The 24,552-nt window shown below is 29.6% G+C and overlaps 1 protein-coding gene across 1 annotated transcript in view; it reads left to right on the top strand.

The window, feature by feature from the left end:
- The window catches only part of LOC111630688 (low-density lipoprotein receptor-related protein 1-like), a 138,289-nt gene that overhangs the window by 5,781 nt on the left and 107,956 nt on the right, over window positions 1-24,552 (top strand). The window contains exons 2-3 of the mRNA XM_023374831.1: window positions 18,763-18,876; window positions 21,475-21,618. Of these exons, the coding sequence (XP_023230599.1) occupies window positions 18,763-18,876; window positions 21,475-21,618 (258 nt within the window). The remainder of the gene's footprint in view (window positions 1-18,762; window positions 18,877-21,474; window positions 21,619-24,552) is intronic.

Here is a 24,552-nt window from a genome sequence, read left to right on the forward strand (position 1 = left end):
AATCTAGTAATTATTTGGCTGTATAATTTTAATTCTTTTTTATTTTTTTGTATGCAAAATTTTTAAAAATCTTATTCTGGCTAAAAAATATTTATTATAAAAATGAGCAAATATTTATTGTGACATCATCACAATGCCAAGCTGTGATTTTTAATCATATTTTTAAATTTATTTAATTTAAAATATATACTCCCATCTTCAAATTAGTATTTCCCCTGTACATCATACTTTTCCTTTAGCAATTGAGTTGTACCAGTCATCTATCTGATTCCTTTCAGGGGAAATTTTTAAATTGAAATTTTGAGACTTCTGGTTTGAATTGAAAGTTTACATAGTATAGTTAATCAGGGCCTCTTATCCTTAAGCTTTCCACATCTGCTCTCGGCTTTCATCTATCTAACTTTGTTCTTGAGATTAAGGAAGGACAGATGGATGACAGTGGAAATTTATAGGTCTACAATTTTTTCAAATTGCAGCCTAATAAAATGACAATCTTATACAAGATACCTTTGGCTTTGTGTTTGTGATAAATACATAATGAAAACCGTACAATGAATGAAAAGTAAATTTTTGCTTTTTTCTCTTCATTCTTCTGACATGGTTGGTTGGTATTTGATACTGATTAAGGGAGATACTAGTTATAATATCTATGTTTTCCAAACAGTATGATGTTTAACAGTATATATGTAAGGACATCTGTTGCATTTGTAATGTGAGTGCTTTTGAAACAGTTGAAAAATTGTTATTAGTCATTTTCTAGTCTTTGCATTTGAGATGATTCTTGGTTTGGTTCTTACAGACAAATCAACATTAATAACAGAAACAAGACATTTGGAATGCACTCATCATCTTTTGATGAGTGCATTCCATATGTCTTTGATGATATACTAACTTGAGATCAAGAACTATCAAGAAAATAAACATTTTTAAGAGTAATATTCAGAAGTTTATCTGTAATGTTAAGAATATATATACTGTGTACATCAGTAACTATTTTACTATAGATATTGACACTTGATAGTGTCAGTTATATTCTTTATCATGAGTAAATGGTGCAATTATCCATAAGGGTAACTTTTCTATCTGTAAATGTATTCTTTGGCTGCTTGGAACTAAAAGTGTTTTTTTTCATTTATCTAGTCATACTTGGAATATTTTAAAATCAATCCTTGAATTCTTTTGTGCAGTTTAAAAACTGGCAAATAGCACCAAACTTTCTTTATAGTACCTTCTAAACAATTCTCCAGTAGCTTATTATCTTGATAACAACTAACAGTTTTGATTCTTCAGCTAGATTGTCTTCAGGTTGAACATGCTACGTTTTAAAAATGTTTCGTTAACCAAATGTGTATCTAGGTTAAATTTGCTATGTGACGTCATTTATGTTTGATTTGAAGACGAGCCAGTTGAAGGATTGAAAATGTTAGTCTTCATCAAGGTAATAAGCTACTGGAGAATTGTTTAGAAGATACTACAAACATGTTTCAGTGATGTATTTCCACTCCAGTATTAATAAGTATGAGTAAAAGTGGCAAATCTTTTAAATTAATATTCTTGAAGCATCAATGGTGCTTACTGTTTAATTACTTGTGATTTTCATTTTTCCTTTTGCTTTGAGACAAAACAAGACAGTGATTTGTTCTTTAGAATTTTTTAGATTATTGACCTTTCTGTCATAAAGTCTTGTTAGTAATTCTTTAAAGACAATTCTTGTTTCATTAACATTGTAAATATTGCCAAAAAAAAAAAAAACACTTTTGGAATTGCAGCAATTGCACCATCGAAATTTGCACTTGCAATTATTGTATTATATACATTCAGTGAAGATTTTAAAACTGTTATGAGAAATTCCCATTTTCTGAGCAACTTGTAATGTTTTACTTTAACTTGCTTTGTATTGTCTTCAAATTCCAATTTCAACAAGACCCCAATTTCATTCACTTCTGATCAAGAAAGAAGTTTGAAACTTTGTGGCATACCTAAGTTGATGATAATGCACTTTAATGATATTTTAGGGTGTGACCCCTCCATCCTCTTCACCCAAAACCCAATAAATACCACCAAATATAGAATCTAATCATGATGTGTCTCTGTACTGATATATAGAGTATAGTGGCTTCATTCCATCATCCCCATCCTAATTTTGAAAACATAACCAATAAAAGAGTTATTTTTAAAAATATATTAAAGTTATTCTAAATCAGCAAATTTTTCTGATTGTGAATATATTTTCTTGTTTTAAAGGTATTGTACCAGTTCTCTGGAATTAACCCTTTTGCTGGCAAAAATGAGAATTTATCGTGTTTGAAGTACTTGCTACTTTTGATAATACCCATTTTCTCAAGAATTTTAGCATATCTGATAACCTTGAAATTATTAACTTTCCAGGCAAACCTAATGTTGAAAGGATTAAGATGTTTTAATTTTTTTTAAGCTTGCTTATCACAGTTGGATAAAGATTAAACTATTCTGCAATTGCTTTTCTTATTATGCTCTTTTTTTTTAATAGTTTGAAAATTTTATTTTATTTTCTTCCAAATTTAAGGTTATTCTTTTTCTTCCCATTTTTGTTGTCCATAATTCACACAAAACATTTATCAAATCCTACATAAATATTTATTTTTAATTTAATTTATAGTTAGTTTTACAATATAAATATATTTTAAAAGTTGCAATTTTTCAATAAAGAGACCTATATATGAGGGGGGACCCAAAAAAATCCGAACTGAGAGCACACTGCCATTCGTAGACATAGTAGAGAGTTCTCTGGTTACATGGGGTTAGTAGAGACCATCACGAAACAGCTGTGCAAACGGCGTCAGTTTGTAGGTTTACATTTGAGTGTAGTGTTGTGTTTCTCTTACTGTTTTGTTCTACCTGCAAAGCTCTGGGCGTCTTTCAACGTCTCAAAACGATGAAAACGTTGAAAAAATCCATAAAAAAAGTGTTAAGATGTCTGGGAGAGGATGTGCGAAGGAAATGTTTGGAACTTTGGCGATCAGGTGACTGGTTCCTTCATTACAACAATGCCCCTGCACACATGGCCTTATGAGTGACCCACTGTTCGGCCTCTCGGGGATGGCCTGTCGTTCCCCACCTTTTGTATTCACCAGACCTAGCCCCGTGTGACTTTTTTCTGTTTCCAAGAATGAAGAAAAATCTAAAAAGGAAGCATTTTGATGATGTGGAGGCGGTAAAAACAGCTTTGCTAAGGGCACTGGACGATATCAAGGTTGAAGAGTTCCAGAGATGCTTCAAACAGTGGGGAAAAAGACTTTACAAGTGCATTGCATCTAATGGAGAGTACTTTGAAGGTGACTGAAGAAATTTTGTAAAAAAGTTAATAAATAAAGTTTTTATACAAAAAATCCGGTTTTTTGGTCCCCCATGTATATATAGGTCTTTTTTATTGAAAAATTGCAACTTTTAAGCAAGATTTAAACTTAGGCAAGAAATGAAAAAAGCAAGAAGTGCTGGTAAGGAAACTGTACTTAAGTGTGGTAAATTATACATTGATAATTTAGTCTATTCATATAATTATATTTATGGATAGAATAGTTGATAATGATGATAATATAAAGGAAAATGGTAATTTTTTTGTATATTATCATCATTATCAGTTATCTTTTAGTAATTTTTTATTTTGTGAGTAATTTTACAGTTTTTTCTAATAATTTGAAAAACTGTAAAAATGTTGGTTAAAGTTCAGGTTCTTTTTCTTGAATTTCAAATGTTTTGTTCTCTCCGAATGATTCTGCCTGAAGAGGATAGTTATATACTGTTGAGAGTACTTGCAAAATAAATTATTTTTATGTAACACCAACAGACAGTGGTACAGTAGAGCATCGATAATCCGACCCCCAATTAACCGTCACCTTGGTTAACCGACCGCGTTCTAGTCGGCAAATTCAAATGTCCGCTAGTGATGTGGCGCTACAATATTTGGTTATTTCTTGGCTACTTTAATATTATTTTTACGTGTTTTAGCTGGCAACCCTGGCTCGACCATGAAAGGGACCTAGTATTTAAACGAGGCTTAATTTTCTAATTTTTAACGATACAATAGTGACGATTATTATTTAAAAAAAAATTTGATAGGCTTAACATGGAGGAAAATTCAACGCGAAGTAGGTTAATAGCAATATACTAATATACTAATTACATGGAATATAATAATATACTACACTAATAATGGATTTTTTCATACTTTTCGGTTATCCGACTTTTCAATTATCCGACCAACCCCAGTCCCCAATTGAGTCGGATAATTGATGCTCTACTGTATATGTTATCTTTTTCTAATGTCCTCTTGGAGAAAATAATTTTTTTTTTTTAAATACAGGTACTGTACTTATAAATTTCTAGATCCACTCTTGGATTTATGGTTATGTTAGAAACAGGCTAACCTGTTTCTAACATATTATGTATGATTTTGTTTATTTATGTATGATTTATGTTAAGTTAATCTTATGATACTGAATGCAAATTCTTATATCCCATTTGCACTGAGCATTTCAATCTAGATTGTGATAAGATCGGCGACTGTGCCAGTGGTGCGATTTTTCTCCATCGTTTCAATCTCAACTGAAACAAGGTTCAATTGTGGTTGACTTGATAGTTTTTGAAACTAGATCCAGTCATAAGAGAGTTCTCACAATTCCATGCACATGAAAAGAAACAGGATGGCTGCGGAACACATGTCGAGCTATCAACAGAAAAATAAAAAAGATGTTTGGAGAGAAGATGAGATCTGGCTATTATTAGATATATGGCAAGAAAAAGTATTTATTTGTAACCAAAACTTCCATTTTGTTTCTTGGTGTTTGTGACTTATCGAGTAGTTATGTCAGTTTTATCCTTGCGTGCAATAGCCGGGTTTTTCTCAAGCGGACTACCTGTGCAAACAGCTTGATGTTCAACTGGCGGCAGTTGTAATTGAGATTGTGGGTAAATCGATAACAAAGTGAGTCGTGGATTGTGTTCAAATGCAGTATTAGAATGTCTGAAAATAGATTACTGAAATTGTGTTATAAGAAATTATTATATTCATCAATTAATAAAGATACAACCTTACAATATGTAAGGCTTTTTGATATTCATAATATATTAAGTCAATTAGGATTTGTGTGTACATGAGAAAATCAAAATTCAAATTTAATTAATACGTATTTGCTATCTATTTTGGAGATTTCTGTGGCATAGCAAAATCAGTGTTATATCTGTGATGCCTGAAACTGTAAACTTTGAGTACTATAAAACTCATCTCTGTATTGGTATGGTAAGATTACTTGCACAGTTGCAATTAAATCTAAAGAGACATCATTGTTAGTGAAAGGGAAGATATTTAATAATAATTATAATTAAAAAGGCAGATGGTATTTTTACAATTTTAAAAAATATAGACGAAACTAAGTGTCCTCATTTCTATCATGTTCAAACACCAGGAACAAAAGTCTTTCTTTGCACAGACAACCTTTTTATTAGAGGTTATGCATCTGCAAAAGTATGTAAAATAGTTAAAATGTTCACTGATGATAGGCTAATAATTAAAAAAATACATAATTTCAATTAAAAAGTTAGATGGTATTTTTATAATTTAAAAAAATGTACTGTTGCAATTATAAAAAATTACTGTTTTACATATTTTTGCAGAGGCAAAGCCTGTAATAAAAGGTTGTCTCTGCAAAGAAAGACTGTTTTGTTCCTGGTGTTTGAATGTGACATAACTGAAGACAATTTTTGTTGTAATTATTATTTTTAAAAATATAGAAGAAACTGTGTAATTTAAATGGAAAAAAGAAACTTTAAAATATATATTTTTATATTGTAATGCTTACAAACATTTAAGAGTAAAAAATTTCAAAAATGTAAATATACAGTAAAAAAAAAGCTTATTTCAAAACTCAAGGGATCAAAAAAACATGACTTTCAATTATCCAAACTTTTTTCAAATTGAATGTTTTTTTTATAATTTCTGAATAAAATTATGACATTATCTTATATAATTTTACCAGTTTAGTTACAAATATGTTAATATTATGAGTTATTACTTAGTAATTTAAGCTATTTCAAAAAAAAATTGCTAGTTGACTTGTACTGAATGAAAACAAAACTGCATTCAAAGGAAAACCTGAAAATAACGTATGAATGAAGTTGTGTGAAGTGAAAGAACTTAATTGCTTCAATAAAAATTATCTGTGAATTTCATCTAGAGGACCAATGGCTAGTTCTATGAAGAATTTACTTGAGTTTGAGATTACGAAAATTATCTGATCTGATGAAAACAATCACTATTAATGGCTAAGACTATGTATGCATTCTATCCTGAATACACATGTGTATTTAATGGACTTTGGAATTATTGAAACAGTAGATTTTTGCAAAAGATGTCCAAAATAATTAAATACAAAATAAATTTCTTTTATAAAAATAAAAAATAAAATACCTTTCTCTTCATTGGCAACATATACTATGTCCAAATGGCCTTGAATGGATGTCCAACAAATCTACAATGTATAATTGGCAAAACTGAAACTGCCACTTGGTCATGGAAACTTTCTTATAAACATAATATGATGGAAGATTTCAAATTAAACAATGTTTTTGCAGGTCACCAGACCAGATAATGACTTTAAATTTCATTGTATGCATATTTTGAATTATTAAAACTAAAATATATGCAAAATCTTATTCTCTTGGCAGGGGACTTGACTTTGAATTATGCAATACTTCGACTTATCCAATATCAAAATAACAAGGTTTTGCTGTAACGTGTACTATTTATTGTACGTATATTTCTTCAGTTTGACTTAAATATGAGATTGTGTATTTATCTCATATTTTTATATTTATATTCATATTTATCTCATGTATTTATATATATTGGTAGTTTTAAAACAGCATTTTGTATGAGTTGTATAAAATTTTGTTAACCCATTGTAATGATCAAGATGCCTATAAAATTAATGATGAAATAAATAAGAGTTTCAAATTATTTTATTAGTATTTTAAGTGACAAAGTGGTATAATCAAATTCTATGGGGTTTTCTAAAAGAGGTGATAAAATAAGAGTAACAAAGTTGAGGATGACAAAAACAAGGGATGACTGTAAATGACTTTATTACTTTTATCATCTTGGAGAAGGCCAGAATTCAAATTAGTCAATTTAATTTTGTTATATAAAATAATAATAGAAGGAAGGTTAGCCATGGCAATGGGAAATCAGGGTAGCAGATAAACCAAAGACTACTCAGGATAGAGCCTTGAGAAATGCTGCATATTGGAGAAAATGGATTAAACAAGAAAAATCTCCAAATTTAATACCAAATGATTTTAACAGAAGAAAGAATTGAGCCAATTTATAATTGAAGAATAGATATCAAAATAATTTAATAAAATATCTAACAGTCAATAAGATAACACAGAATCAAATGCTAGTTTAATATTGAGATAAATAATATATGATGGTGGTGATGTACGCTCAAAATGATCAAGAATAATGGCTTATATTTGTAACAAATTGGAGCACATGAAGTGATTAAAGGTAGAGCAATGCTGGTAGGGTGAAATTTGCACACATACTTTAAGATAAATGAAGACATGTAAGCAATGCTCAAAATCTTTATCATTGCAGACAAAATAGCAATGGAATGAAATGATTTTCCATTATTTTTGAGAAAAGCAATCAGAGTGGAGTTTATCCACAGATCTAGAATAAAAACATGGATTGTTAAATTGGTAAAAATGCAAGAGATAATTGTAGCTGATTAGTGTTGGTATTGGATAAAATACAGCTGAAATCTGATCTAGACTATTAGTAGAAACTGACAATAAGGAAATAGCATTATGAATTTGTGATATTAGACAGAAAAAAGACTGAGGGCAGTAGTGAAAAATGTCCATTATTGCTAAATGTGAAGTAATGATTCAAATCAATTGTAAATATTACAGATCTTGAAGTCTGGTATATTCAAAGAAGTCCTTTTAACATTTAGAAGTTTAGATGTAAAATTCCAGACATTTTTGGATTATGTGAAAATCTATATACACAAGCAATGCCTTTAATTCCCTTTATTTTAAGTATGTTAGTCCATGCTTTAATTGATATTATTATAATATCCTACTTAAACTTCTATCTGAAGAGCTGATGACTTTTCAATAATTATCCCTTCCTATTTAATAACTCTCAGGGAACTATTTAAAAAGTTCTATTTAGAAGCTGAATAACTAACTTTTGAACCCATTTGAATGTGGATGTTGTTGACATTAAAATTTTTTATATTTATTTTTTTTTCAAATTTAGTTTAATATTTATTATTATGGTTATTATTTTGGTGTTGGTACAGTACTTAATAATAATCATAATAATAAATACTAAACTAAATTTGAAAAAAATAAATATAAGATTTTTATGAAGAATAAATATTTAAAATTTTTGAGTTAAAATACATTATTTAGAATTTAGAATACAGTATTAAAGGGAGTAATATAAATTCATATTTGCATTGCGTTAAAATTACTTTTATTATATTACAAATTAGAAGATATTTTTATTTACTTAGAATGTTATCAAAAACAACATTTAAGCTTTCATGATTTTATTAAAACTGCAAAATTATTGTTATTTGTTGTGTAATTTGAATCTTTGTTTGGATTTGGAATGATTAGTTATTTCAGTGTTTCATTTTCTTTTATTGTAAAAATGGTAAATTATTATAAAATGATATAAAAATTAGGAAAGTTGATAAAATAAAATATACTTTATCAGTTATTTTAGCATCATATAAAGAAGGTGAAAGTAAAAAATGTAGAATTGATTTCATTATGACAAATAAATGTTTAAATTTAATTTTTGTCTTTAGTGTTGAAAGCATGCAATAGTGTTTGTATATGTGTGTACAGTAGAATAGATGTTTACTACTATATTTTAATTAAAACAGTTGTATATCCTGTTATACTGACAAATTACTAAACAAATATAAGCAGTTAATTAAATAAAACTATAAACTTATAAAATTTATTATTACTTTTTTTATAGTGGTATGTATTCGTGATATTAAAAAATTTCTTCATTTTGATCAATGTCTTTCATTCTAGTCTGTTATCTTTAAAATAATCTGAATAGAACAAATTATAAAAATGTTTACTTTGGCTTAATTAGATTGTATTATCACCTTTCAAAAATATAGTTATTAATGTTTTTTTTTTTTTTATTTTTAATAAAATGGAATTCATTTTTATATTCTAAATTTATTTATATTTAGTTCTTTATTATCTGTAAATCAAACTTAATGATCTGCTGTTATTATTTTATTATACTTTAAAATGTACTTACTGAATATCCTTTTTACTATTTTACAAGGATAAGTCAATTAATAATGGCACTTTTGATTGCAGTGACACATATGATGATAAGCTTGATATTTGCATTTAATGATATAGATTGGTATCTTCTTCTATATTGTATATTTGTTAGATAATCCATAATTATGGATTGACATAAGTGACTAGATGATTTGTATTAAAATTGACTTGAAACGATTTGTCAAATAATGCTGAATTGAAGAACAATTTACAGATATAAATTAGAATCTTTACATAATATATCTTTCAACTATTTGTTTTTTATTATTTTCTGAAGATATCCTGCAAGAAAGATATCAAGAAGATTGAAATGTATTAGCTATTAAATATGTATATTTTGTTATAAATAAAATTTCATAGTTGAATTGATCAGATCAATTTATTAAATAATTAAATTGAATATTAAACTATTTGACTAATAATATGTAATTTTCTGTGCATAATAAATAAATAACTAAATCAAAATGGCATTAATTATTGACTTACTCTTGTACTTAACATACATTTTATTTTCTATTTTAAATATCTATTTATTCTTGTTATTTTCAAAATGATTAGTATACAATTAAATATGGAAATATTGACAATTATATTTATTAATAATGTATTGTTTATGTTTGGTTAAAACTGACAATAATTTTATTTTCTGATTTGTTTATTAAATTATGTTGTTTATAATAATCTTGTTTTCAATTCAATTATATTGATTGGAATAAATTTTTTAATTTTTTATAATAAATGTTTATTTATACTTAAACTTAAGGAAGACTAAAGATTGTGAGATCTCTGTCTATGTCAGTCCAGACACCAGTTAGAATAATTAATTTTGTTTACATTCTAACTTACGAATAACTTTTTTATTTCTCGTGCACGTGGGAAGACTTTACTTGATCTGAGTGGCAACATCGAGGATAATGTTGAGTGCAAAGGGTTATGTTATATTGTCGATTGGAGGAGGGGATGTATAATATCATTGAGTGGAGGAGGAGATGTGTCAATTCACGAGATGGAAACTGGACAATTTCCTTTTGATAAGCTAACTATTTATTTATATAGATGTTACCGCTAAAGCTTGAAAGCTGTTAATGTGTACATTACCTAGCTAATTTGCAGATTAACTAGGGTGATCCGTTAAAGATGTGAAAATTGTTCCATTTCTCAAATTACCTAGGTAATGTGCAGAGTATCTAGGTAATCTGCACATTACCTACTAGGCACTCGGTGAAGTGAAAATAAGATCTTTGCCACAAATAAATGTACCACAAATAGGTGTGCTTGTCACAAAAATCAATTGCTATGTAATTCAGTCACCAATCTTTAGACTGCACTAATAAGTAAGCACAATTGGTTAATGTTACCTATGGTGACTAAAATGACAACTCATCTCTGATTCCAGCAAACCAAAGAAAGAAAACAGTGGGGACACACGTTCAAACCTAACCTAACCTATTTTAATAATTTGGTTGGTAATAATTATGGTAATTTATTAGATAAAGGTTAGGTTAGGTTAGAACATGCGTCCCCACTGTTTTCTTTCTTTGGTTTGCTGGAATCAGAGATGAGCTGCCATTTTAGTCACCAAAGGTAACATTAACGCACAATTTTATCATGCAATCACCGGAAAAAGTATGATAACTTTCTTATTTTTCGTCTCTAGTCCAAAAGTAGGGTATCGTTGAACTTGTCTGGGTCCCCTCAGTTCAGATATATACTCAAAGTTCCAAAATTCCATAGATGGTAATCTATATAATCCCCCATTTCCCTAATTGTAATAATATTTTAAACTGATTTTTTGTATTACAATTTTTTACTTGATTGATGATTGATTCTATTAACTAATTTGTTGGTTGATTGATTGTATTAACTTGATTCTTTAGATATCGAAAATTAAATAAACAACACTATGTTAATTTAAGCGTACAGAAACGTTTTTGTTGTTCCAGCAAAGATCTTATTTTCACTTTACCGAGTGCCTAGTAGATAATGTGCAGATTACCTAGATACTCTGCACATCACCTAGGTAATTTGAGAAATGAAACAATTTTCGCAACTTTAATTAACGGATTACCCTTGTTAATCTGCAGATTAGCTAGGTAATGTACACATTAATGGCTTTCGAGCTTTAGTGGTAACATATATAACCTGGATTAAGCATACAAAGTATATACATAGAATATATTAATTATACGTATATGGTGTATAATAAAAACTAAATACGACTCGGAATATAACAACTCTGGCTATTGGCTAAGACCTTAGGATATGGCCACTGAATGAGAGAGCTTACATAGATAATATACTACCTTGGACATCGTGAGAACCTTGTTCTTGTTAACTTTGCATGTTCATCTTATTATCGGGAAGAGGGTTGATGGGAACTACTAATATCTTCTGACACTGGGCTATCACATAACTAAAGCTTCGGCTATTTAGGGTGACTAAAAAGCAGCCTGGATTAAGGGTGACTTCCCTTTTTATTAGAAATTTGATGACCAATTAGAATCTGTTTCTGATTCGGTCATTCCTTGCAAAACTTTCATTTCTGCAGAAACTTCAACATCCTCTGAATTAGAGTAGATGAAAGAGAGATGGGGAAGTTGATAAAATTTTGCCTTTCTTTTACTTAAAATTTTTTCTTTGATTTTATGTCAAAATTTATAATTCTTTTTACTATTTAAACATTTCCCAGGTTATCACACTAGTATCTCATATTTATTTTGAACAGTTAAAGATCATAGATTAAATGTTGAGCTGGAATACATTGGAACCATCTCTCACTCTGAAAAGCAAAAGTCAGAGAGCATGAGATGACTCCAGAAACGATAATGTCACTGTCCCTTTTTCTGTGCCATGGTTTAGTGCATGGAAGTTAACCTTAAAAGAGCAAGTATTATAAGACCAGCACATAACTCTGATTTAGACAGCTATAACTTCTCACCAAGAGCCAAATCTACAAACTCAAATGACATTAGAATGATTTCTTAAGCGTGGAGGTCATTATATGAAATATCCTGACATTGTGCTCCTCTAGACATCTTTTCTTGTTTTCATTTGATCTGTGTTTTTATTATTTATTTTATTCTGTCTTTTATGTTTAAATTTTATAAAAAATTGTATATTATAATGTATTAAATTTGACCAATGTTCTATGATCTAAAATTATTTCTTTTTTGTTCTTTCACATATGTTGATGTTTGATTAAGAACAACTTGTGGAAGACCCTTAAATGTGGCCAAAAATAGTTATGAATAAATGAGTTGCTGGAATTTTAAATATGTATTTGTTACTGATTTATTGAATTATTAAATATTATATTATGGATTTTTACTTCAAATTAAATATATTTTGGTCTATTTTTCTTATAATTATTGTTTACATTTTTGTGCATTAAAAAAATTTAAAATAGATTGAAATAATTCAATAATGTAACAGAATTGTTAATAATTATAACATATTAAGAATTGGAAATTCAGTCAATAAGATTTTATTTAAAATTACAGAGAATTTACCAGGTGTATAAGATTAAATCTGCTGTTTGCTAATAGATGGCATAAGTGAGCGTATTAAGCTACCATGACAACGCCATATTTTTTTGATGATTTTGACATCTGTCAACATTAATCAGGGCACATCATCAGCAATTTCATACAACAACATATATTTTTCCTTTGGTAATCATGTCTACTTTTGTGCCTAAAAAAAAAAAAAAAAACATATGCGGCAAGTTTTGCTTTTCTGCTTCAATTTGAAGAAATCGGCTGCCGAAGCACATCAAATACTTGTGGAGCCCTATGGCGACAGTGCTTTATCGGAAACCACGTGCAGAGATTGGTTTTGTCAGTTCAAAGACGGAAATTTTGACTTGAGCGACAAGAAGCATGAAAATCGGCCCAGGAGGGTCGAGGACCATCAACTGCAGGCTGTTTTGGATGAGGATGATACCCAATTGCAAAAAATGCTTGCTGAGCAATTGGGTGTTACTAAGCCAGCCATTTCCATGCATCTACATGCCATGGGAAAGATTCAGAAAATCGGAAAATGGATGCCGCATGAATTGAATGATAGACAGATGGAGCGACGCCAAAACACATGCGAAATCTTGCTCGCCAGACAAAAAAGAAAGTCGTTTCTGCATCGAATTGTAACTGGTGATGAGAAATGGATATATTTCAAGAATTCTAAATGCAAGAAATTATGGGTTGATCCAGGCAAACCAACATCTTCCCCAAGACAAAATCGCTTTGGATGAAAGACAATGCTCTGCGTTTGGTGGGATCAGCAGGGTATTGTCTACTATGAGCTATTGAAACATGGTGAAACTGTCAATGCCCACCACTACCACCAACAACTGATCAAATTGCACTGTGCTCTACGTGAAAAAAGGCCAGATTACCAGCAAAGACACAACAAGCTGATTTTCCTCCACATCAATGCACCATTGCGTGTCAACATTGGTCTGAAACTACTTGGAGACACTCAACTGGGAGGTGCTACCCCATTCTGCTTATTCACCAGACCTGGTCCCTTCTGACTATCACCTGTTTTCATCGATGGGCCACGCACTCAATGAGCGGCATTTTGATTCTTACGAAGACATCCAAAAATGGCTTGATGAGTGGTTTGCCTCGAAAGAGAAGGAATTTTTTTGGCATGGTATCCACACATTGCCCGAGAGATGGAAAAAATGTGTCGCTAGTGAGGGAAAGTATTTTGAATAAATTTGTTTTTGCTTTCTAAGACAAAAACATGTGTTTTTCTGACTAAAAAACAGTGGATTTAAGCTTATACACCTAGTACATTGAATAACTAAGTTTATTATTCCCTTTTAATTATTTTAGAGATTTGAATAAAACATCTTAATTAAATACAAACAACACCTTAACACTGGGTAGTTAAATCACTTTACTAAACATTTTTCAGCTTTACTGATGAGCCCTTGTCAGATAAATAGTGTTTGAATTTCGAATAATTTAACATTGAATATTTCTTCAAAGATTTTTAAAATGAAATTAACATCAAGAAAAAGAACAAGAATATAGTTAATGAATTTTTACAATAAATTTAAAAATATCAGTTATTATAACAACAATAAACTGTCTCAAATAAATTAATACAATATTATAACTATGTAATATTTAAGATTGTTAACTGCCCAGTATTGCTGCACATACAACAAGATGTTTTTCTTGTCCAAAGTCTTTTTGTAATTGCGTATCTCCATGCTCTTAGAAATCGCTCTGTGTCCCTGCATTAACACGTTCATTTCTAAGTTTGTGTTTAAAAATCTCAATTTTTTCTTTAATCATAGCTGTATAGGCGAGTGCACTTCATTAATGATTTTACATTCCTTTTAAATTACTGAAGTTTCTTGTACATTTGCGATTGCTGCCAAAGCTGTGCCTTCTTTCCTTTTCCTTACATCATATTGGTGTTCTTTAACTTTGGTTTTAAATTCTTTCTACTTGCCCCAACATAAGCCATTTTTAGGCTAAGCTCTTCATTAACTATTGGGATTCTGTATATCTCTGCTTTAGTTTCTTCTTCCTTGACATTTCAATGTATCCAATATAAATTAGGGGCCCTTTTATATACCATGAGGAGTTCTTTTGTTTGGAAAGCTCCTCTATTATATGCCTGATCTCCTTTTGGTATGTGAACTTAGTACTAATTATATCATTCATCATGGAATTAGCATCAAGAAAAAGAACAAGAACTATGTTCTTGTTCTTTTTCTTTTTCTTGATGCTAATTCTTTTCTTGATGCTAATTTCTTTTTCTTTATGTTAATTTCATTTAAAAATTATTGAAGAAATGTTCGATGTTAATTCGTTCTGAATTTGAACACTATTTATCTGATGAGGGCTCATCGATAGAGCTGAAAAATATTTAGTGATCTAACTATTTCAGTGTTAAGGTGTTGTTTGTATTTAATTGAAAATAGAAGCTGGGTTATAATGGATTGTTAAAATATCTTAATTGAATTGAATTATCATTCATAATTAAATATTTCTGATATACTTATAATTTTTGGCTAGAATATTCTGTTATACCTTAATTGTTTCATGCCCCAAAAATTGACTCTAAACTCAACTCCAAACTCAAAATAACAAACAAATTGGAAAATAAATAATACTAGTAAATAAATGAAGATTTCAGGTGTAAAAGGTGGTAGATCACATGAATTTAGAATTGGGAAAAATGCAAATAAAACCTTTTATCATTTAAAATGGAATGCATCTTCATTCATGTTTTTGGAATTTTAAATTATGGAACAACCAGGTTTCATTCTATGATATTGGCTTGAAAATAAAAATTTAAAATTAAAATCAGTTATGATGCATTACACAGTAAGTTCCCTGTAGATTATATAATAATTATTCATTAGTTAGAATCCAACCAGCAGGATGTCATAAAACATCTGTCACACCTCAGATAGAGTTTCAGAGTCCTGGGAATTGATACATTCTCCCTCTATGAAGGCTTTATAAATTTCAAGGATTTCTATTGCTTATATATATTTTTCCTTAAAGACTTTTTAAATTATTTTAGCTTTTCCTAGATTTGCTGTAACCCATGCTCTGTGGCATAATCAGTTAAAGTCGTGATTGATTTATTGTGCATAATGTTATAGTTGTGCTTAAAAACTTTTGGCATTTCTTGTCCATCATTATACATGATTGGTGTTATGAGGAGTATTTTCCCCATCATTGACAGGGAAAATTATTGAATTTTGAGCTGATATGCATACAGAGTACATTATTTATAGATATATAAATAATAAATAATTAGTTGTAGTTACCCATAGTTCTTAAAGTGACATTTTATCAGAAAACTTCTGGGATCAGTTATCACAAGTCTCTTTCTAACCTTTATGCTTTAGCAATTCCCCTAAGGAATGCTCTATTTCTGTTTGTCATCAGATTCATTCCACTTCCACAATCTATCATAAAAGTCGGAGGTTAGATTGCTATTTTGTGCTAATATGAATTACAATAATTTTTGGATTAAGTTCAATAATTGATTACTAATTAAAATTAATTAAAAATTTATAATAATTATTATTAGTACAAGATAGCAGTTTATCCTGTAAAGAACATCAGTATGTTTAAAAATGTTCAGTCTATGTTTTGTTCAGTTTTCAAACGACTAGCCTGACAATGACTGTTAAAAATCTTATCTCTAAATCTTATGTTAAAAACCTTTATGATAAATTATTTTAATTATTAATACAGTAGTTAGCCAAAAATACAGTATTTAATAATTTGATGATTCTAGACTATTTAAGCTTAGTTCTTTATATATATTTACAATAAATATCTAATGAAGATGAAACAGAAAAAAGAACATTTTAATGTTTGAGATAGTACCTTCTAAATTGCATACCATTGTAATGCTTTCAATAGCCACTTCAGAGATGAGGTTGTGTAAGTTATGTGAGTATTTTATTCCATTCTAGGAATTTTCTGCATGTTATACACTGTTACAAGTTACTAGTCAGTGAAAGGAATTTCAGTAATCAATAATATATCATTATGTGAAGTTGTATAGATGATGTATTTTTGATTATTGAGAGTAGAGGTAAATTAGGAGAGAAACTAGAAAAGGATAAGGAATTTAAAAATTAATAAGGACAAAATCTGTATTATTTGACAAAATGGAGAAAATTAGGATTTAGAATAATAGTTGGTTAAAGATGAACTTTAGGAATTATTTTAGTTAAATACTAATATAATTTAGATTGACAATTTTATAAATTTTGAAGACAAGGTATGTGATTTTGGCCTAATGATATACATAGCAGTTGCACTGATACAGTTAATTAGATGAAAAAGATCTTAATATTGAATAAAGTAAAATATATTAAGAACTAGTAAACAATAAACAGTTTTAAATAAGTACATTAAATCAGACATCATCTATACATACTAAATCTAAGTATTTATCAGCTATTATACCAGATTTTGTGAATCATCTATACATATACCAATGAAAAGTATCTGCTGTTTTTTGAATTGAAATAGGCCCTTGTGATTAGAGTGGACATCAGTAATCATTGGTTACATTCTGACAGCAAATTTTCAGTGTGTAAAAAGAAAAAATATGCTTTTCTTGATTTTTTGTTGTGATTTTGGCAGAAAATTCAGAAATTGTTGTTTTATCTATCTGCATTTACATTGTATTTTACATGTGCCTGTTCCTGGCCTAGGTCCATTTTGGTTTTAAAACTGGAGAAGATTGCTCTTCTTGATGTGCTGACACATTTTAAAAAGAACATATTTACAAAAATGTTGAATACTTCACTATTATGGTAATTATGACCAAGACAAACACATATATAACAGGAGTGAGCTTAAATTTGCATACGTAAGTCATTTAATAAGACACCTTAAAAGTCTGATTATCACTGAGAAAATGCAAAGATGTTTCACTTAGAATGTGTGTGCTTTGTATATCTTCTTTCTTTTTTGTTTGAGAGTATATATAAATATATAATACAGGGCCTTTTGGAGAAAATGCGAGGCCCAGGGCAACTGATATTTTAGAGGCCCTTCAAAATTTAAAATAAAATTGTGGACAAGAAAATAAATTCAACAGTATTTAATATTTTTTGAATTATTATATTTAATTATTTTATCAAAGCTTTGCATGCTTTAACATTAGCAAATTCACTGATTATTTCAGAATATTCTAAAATATGCACTATCTGATAATTAATGTTGAGTGTTGCTTGTCCATTTAATCGTTCCTGACACATTGTCGATCGTAGATATGTTTTAATTCTTTTCAGAACACTAAATGATCTCTCACCTTCTGCTACACTCATAAGTAAAGTTAAAAAAATTTGAACAATTGTTATATTGGGAAATATGTTTATGAATCCCATGTTGATAATGTCCTTAAGAAATTCTGCCGGTTTTGTGCTTAAAATTGGATTTGTAAACACGCTTTAGCAGTATTAGTTGTTCTACAATTTTGTCACTTATTTCATTTTTATATTTCTCTAGCAATAATTTTGCTGTCCATAAATTATATCCGCATTCTTCTTGAAAATTTTATTTCCCCTCCCCCTTTTGTCCTAGTTTGTACAAGTTTGTAACTCCTCTCCTCTTCTGACATAAACAAAATTCAACCCTTCTTAAAACCTTTATCACTTTATGAGTGATAGATACCATAAGTAGAAACAAAACATAAAAGAATTTTGAAATAAACATAATAAATGCATAAACTGTATAAAATTTAATGAAATAAATGGCATCCACTGTAGCTCAATCCCTCCCCTGTCTGACTTTGTCTAATTATATATTTAAGATTGAATTATTATATAACGAGGAAAATTTAAAAATAAATATATATATTTATATATTTTGCTATAATTATATGTATAATTTTTTTTTCTAGTATGTTTAGATGACCAGTTTTTGTGTGCTGATCGTGAGAAGTGCATACCATTAAGATGGAAATGTAATTATGTGCCAGACTGTTCAGATGGATCAGATGAACCGGAAGACTGTCGTAAGCATTTTAACAGTTTTATTTATTGTTTTTTTAATTAAAATAAGAAAAGTACACAATAGAAATAATGATATAAAAATATTTTATATTTTCTTTTATATGTTATATTGTCTCAATAGGAGTTGATATTTTTAAAAATAAAATATGACAAGAATTAAAAATGTGTTTGATAATTAATGATTTTAAAAATACGTATGAGAAGTTAAATAATGTATGCATGTATGTACAATAGAATGGGGCAATTTTTGAAATTGCCCATTCTATTGCACAGTACATACATGCATACATTATTTTTGAAATTGCCCCATTCTATTGTACATACATGCATACATTATTTAACTTCTCATACATATTTTTAAAATCATTAATTATTCCAGAGATAACTAACTGGTTTGCTACTCCTAAAACTACATGTAATTAATTATTAAGTGGAACATCTGGATTCAAGTGGTTTGTTTTTATGCCAAAAATTTTTCATCTGTGGGAGTATTTCTTGATAAACTATATGAAAAGTTTTTGGTGTCCACAATGAAATACAAGTGTTGAAACAAGAAGACTGTCTTCATTCATACAAGTTTATGTGCAGTTCAGTTTCTAAGCTTGAGGAAAATGATTTTTTTACTGAGAATTAGTGGGAGATTTCTAAACATGCCAAAAGCTGGTTGGATGGATTTGCTTTAGAGAACTGGAATATTTCCTGAGCAAAAATCCATATATTCAAATTGTAATTCCTGAGTCTTTTTAGTCATAAAACTTAGTTTTTAGTGAAAACCAAATATGCTGCTCTCAAACCTGTTGATGTTGAGATAATATTTCATAGTTTACTTTCCTTGTACTGACTGCAGCTGACCATGGAGAATGAAGAATGACTATGTTGGCATCCTTCTACTTTGTTAAAGGATTATTAACAATAATGCTTCATGGAAAAGGATTACTGTTTGTGACTCACATTTTAAGTTGTTGACCATTTGTCAGCACAAATTGCAAGTAAAAAACAGTTATCTTTCTAACATCAGACAAAAGTGGCATCCATTAACAACATCAGAAATTGATTGCCAAGGACGATGTATGATGATATGTTAGTGCTGTAAAAACTGGAAGTTGAGTGTCACTTGAAATTATTAATGCAAACATAATTAGCAGTAATGGCAATTCAATGGCTTCGGAATGGAAGAGTTGGTTCCTATAGTCTATGAAGGCATTGGTTTTCTCCAGGAAGTCATATTTATGGATCAGGTTAGGGCTATAACATTCCAATACCAAAAAATCAATGAGGTTTGTTAACAAATTAGCCTCAACACTAGTGTTATTAATTTTTTCATCAAATTTTGAACTGGAATTATTATCTAGATCAGGGGTAGCCAACAGTTTTTACCCCCGGGCAAAATTGGAAAGAAAACTTTTCTCACGGGCCGAACCAGAGGCTGCCGTAGGAAGATTTTGAGGTGGTGCGAGATCTCATTGTGGTGTCACCCCATAGAGACTGAATTGTAGATAGAGATTACAGATACACATTTTTCTCCTTATCATGCTTTATCAACACTCTACGCTGTACTTAAGAGATTTGTAATGGAGGGTTAACTCTAAATGCACAGTGAGTTGTTGACCTTCTTTTTTTTAGGCATCAGAATTTTTCATGGAATATTTCCTGAGCAAAACTCCATTTAATCAAATTGTAATTCCTGAGTCTCTTTAGTCATAAAACTTAGTTTTTAGTGAAAACCAAATATGCTGCTCTCAAACCTATTCGAGAATTCAGTAGCTATTATTGAAAGATTGATCGCAGGCCACATAAATGCATTAGACAAGCTGGATCTGGTCCGCGGGCCATATGTTGGCCATGCCTAATCTAGAGAACAGATTATTTTCTGATCATTTTCAGATACATTGTTCGTTTTGATGATAAAAATAAAATAAACTTTACAAAATGCACAATGACGGTTTTGTGATTGTCCATCATTACAAATTATTGCCATGAACACAAGGCAGATTACTGCCATCTAGCAGATTTATTAGCAACTAAAAGCTTTATCAAAGATCCAGAAAAGTCAGAGCTCAAAAATTTGACAATCAGGTTTGTATGAACAAAGGAAATACATTACTTGGAAAAATTATGATCATTGTAAATTAATGGGATATGCCAATGCCCATAAAATCTATGGGAATTGACTTCAATGTGCTAATCTTGTCATTTCACTTATTGTATTGAGCAACCCTCTTATATTTTTTAACCTTTGGTTAAAAAATATAAGAGGGTTGCTCAATACAATAAGTCTTTACTCCTTTTATCCCTTTGGATAGGAGACTCTTAGCAGGATTGTAGAATGTGTAAACAATGAGTTGATTAATCAACATTGAAAATTGCTTAAGACTGAATTATTTAAATATATTTTTCTGAGAAAAAGAAAAAGAAGAATGCAATTTCAGTGTAACTGTACTATAATTTTTTTTTTTTATTAAAAAGGTAATAACCATTAGACTTAAAATCAGTTTAATTTGAAGAATTAACTTTATGTTGGATATTGGTATTTGAATGAAATAACAAATTAAATTATAGTTTTATTCTTATGAATTAAAAAAAATTGTATTTTTTTTTAGCACCACGAACATGTACACCTGGACACTTTCAATGTGCAGTTACTCATCAATGTATTCCTCATGGTTGGGTTTGTGATGGAGAAGTAGACTGTGGTCTTGGAGAATATTTTGTTCCTGATACATCAGATGAAGATCCTCGAAGATGTAAGTATTTATATTATGACAATACTTTCACAATAATGTACCATGAAAAACAACTTCAGTGATATATAAATTTTAAAACAATTTTCTCATTATAAAATACTTTACATTTTAATATATTGTTATTTACTTATGCATACTGGCACTCTTTGCTATGATGCAGATAAAAACAAATTACAAACATTTGAACCCATTATAGATTACAAGAACAGCATGATACAATATATTCTGCCTGATTACAAAAATTATAATTAGTAAACTATAAATAAAAATTACAAGTATATTTAAGTTATATTAATAATATTTTGATAGACATATATTTACAAAAGAAAAACTAAAACTAACATTTTAATCTGAATGAAATAATATAGAGTACTGTTTAATAGTTTTTTTACTGATTGATATATTATTTTTAGAGTTTCATAAAGTTTTACAATTTTCTGTATTTTCTTCTTGCATTTTTACCATTTTTTTTGTTTATATAATAAACTTTCTGATGCCCTATATATTGACATTTGATCAAATGAATGTCTTAATAAATGGGGCTATAAATTTGTTGTTATTAATGATTAGATAGATATTAAGTAATTTGGTACGAGAGGTAGATGTTGGGTGCCATCTCTTATCTAAAATAATAATTATAATTTTAATAATTTATTAAATAATTTAGAACCATCTAGAAGAAAAGAACTAGTCTTGAGCAGGGCTTGAACCTGCAACCTCCACTTACTGTTTGGTATGCTTGCCAGTTACTCTACCTGAACCTCTGAGCAAATCTTTGCTTCCAGACGTATTTAAATTTTAGAGCAGTGATTCTCTACCACTGTGCTGTGAGATTTTTGAAGTGTGCCACCACTGCAAATACCCATACATAAGTGATGTCAGACAAGTAGTTCAATCAGTTAGTTCTACCTTCCTAGTGCGCATTTGGAAATTGTAACTGGTGTTACTGGTAACTGCTGGTAGTTACCAAGGTGTTTAGAAAATGTGACCTAAATAGCCAACTGCTTTTGAAAATCACTGTTATGATGCCACCAGTTGTCCTGCAGTACTTACCGAAGTAACCATATGTGCCACCAAATTTTTAAATTATTAAAAGTGTACCATGATGAAAAAAAGGTTGAGAATCACTGCTTTAGATATAACCATATAACCATTACTTTAGTTGAGTATCAATGTATTGGGCTTTGGAAGTTTTATATATATAACCGTGGGTGGTCGTCTTAGACAGGTTTTACTGTATGTGTATATATATATATACACAGTAAAACGTGTCTAAGACGACCACCCATGGTTCCTTCAAAAAGTGGCCTTTTAGACAGGTGGTTGTTCAATACAGGTGGTGCTGTAATCCCATATTTCCGTATGTATTTTGTGCACTTTTTAGCCATTTCTAAGCAAAACTCGAGGTGAGCAAAAATAAGTGAATTTTTTCAACGATAGGGATATATTGGTACAGTATTGTATTGTATTCTTATCGGATAACTTGATTTACAGGAGTCGTCGTAATTTTATAAGACAGATTTAATACCAATATTTTAAAGATTAATACAATATCGCATTTTCTCGATTATAATGTATACTTTCTTTTTTCCAACTTAATTAATTCAACTTGGTTGCCTTCATTCACTCCTCAGTTACGTGTATTATTACATCATTGATATACGAGCGCGTCATATGTCTACATCACTTTGGTTTTGGTATTTGTTAGTTCAATCTTATTTTAACTTTAAAAATACTGTATTTTTTTAATATTTAATATTTTCTTAAGTACAATAAGAAAAATTATTAATTAATAAAATGATTTTATTACTTTTTTTTTTATTATACGATTTCATTACATTCTGTGATTGTCATTGCGGAATCGAAAAAGAAAGGTTGCCTGCAAAATTGATTTTTGCATTAATGCATTTATTGTTTTTTGAATATTTTGTGTGCGAAAATTACTTGGATATTATTTTTTATAAAAATATTGTGGAAATAAGGTAGGTTGATACAGAAACTATTTATCACACATGTACTGTATATGAGCTTCAAAATAAATAAATAAAAATAAATTTTATCAAACGATGAGATCAGTCGATTAATTGTATCGTGTACAATATTTTATACCCCCAAGGAAAATACTGTAGGTCTACGATAAAATCAATTTTGTTTTCCCCACAGTTAAACTTCGCCGCTAATTGTTGTTGTGATAACTTTAATACGATCTTCTAATGACAGCACTTCGCATTTCTTTTGTTTTTTGGACAATTTCGAACAAACTGAAATGAATTTTTTTGTTGCTAGACTAATTCATTAACACCTGCACCTAATTTCAAGGGTGGGAGAAGTGCCCGAGGTGGGTTTGAACGAGAGTTTAGACTAATTCATTATATTAGGAAGGGGGAAACGTTGAACAATAGTTTAGACCAGATATATTCACAGAAATGGTTGCTTATTACAGTTGTTGTATGTTGTTTCGAACCAAAATTCAATGCCTGCGGTTGCATTACACAGGTCATTTAATACAGGTGTGAGACCCGAAAGGCCCTGGGTATAATTTGTGAATTTTTATTAATAATGGTAAAATATCAACACAAAATATTACTTCGTTTTTGTGAAAAAAATATTGTTTTAGACGTGGGAAAAACCAGATAACAAATGTTATTTCCTTTCATCGAAGAGAACATCCTCTGTTTTTCCCGTATCTGGTTAAAAATCTCGCTCAGATGGGAAATGGTTACCCCTCATTCATCCCCCTCTCATCCGTTCTCACGAAAGAGTTACTGGACGATGATTGGACGAAATTTTGAAATAAAAGGGGAGATTAGTCAGAATTCGGGGAGTTCTTCGACAGATCCAAAGCATACAAACTCCACATACGTTTCCCTCCTGATGGCCAACGCCCAAAACGGAGTCCGATAGACTAAGTCCCGAGTCTATACTTAGAAGAAG

The sequence above is a fragment of the Centruroides sculpturatus genome, unplaced genomic scaffold (assembly GCF_000671375.1).
Source record: "Centruroides sculpturatus isolate CEXI.00-Female unplaced genomic scaffold, Cexi_2.0 scaffold20, whole genome shotgun sequence".
NCBI classification, from domain to species: Eukaryota; Metazoa; Arthropoda; class Arachnida; order Scorpiones; family Buthidae; genus Centruroides; species Centruroides sculpturatus.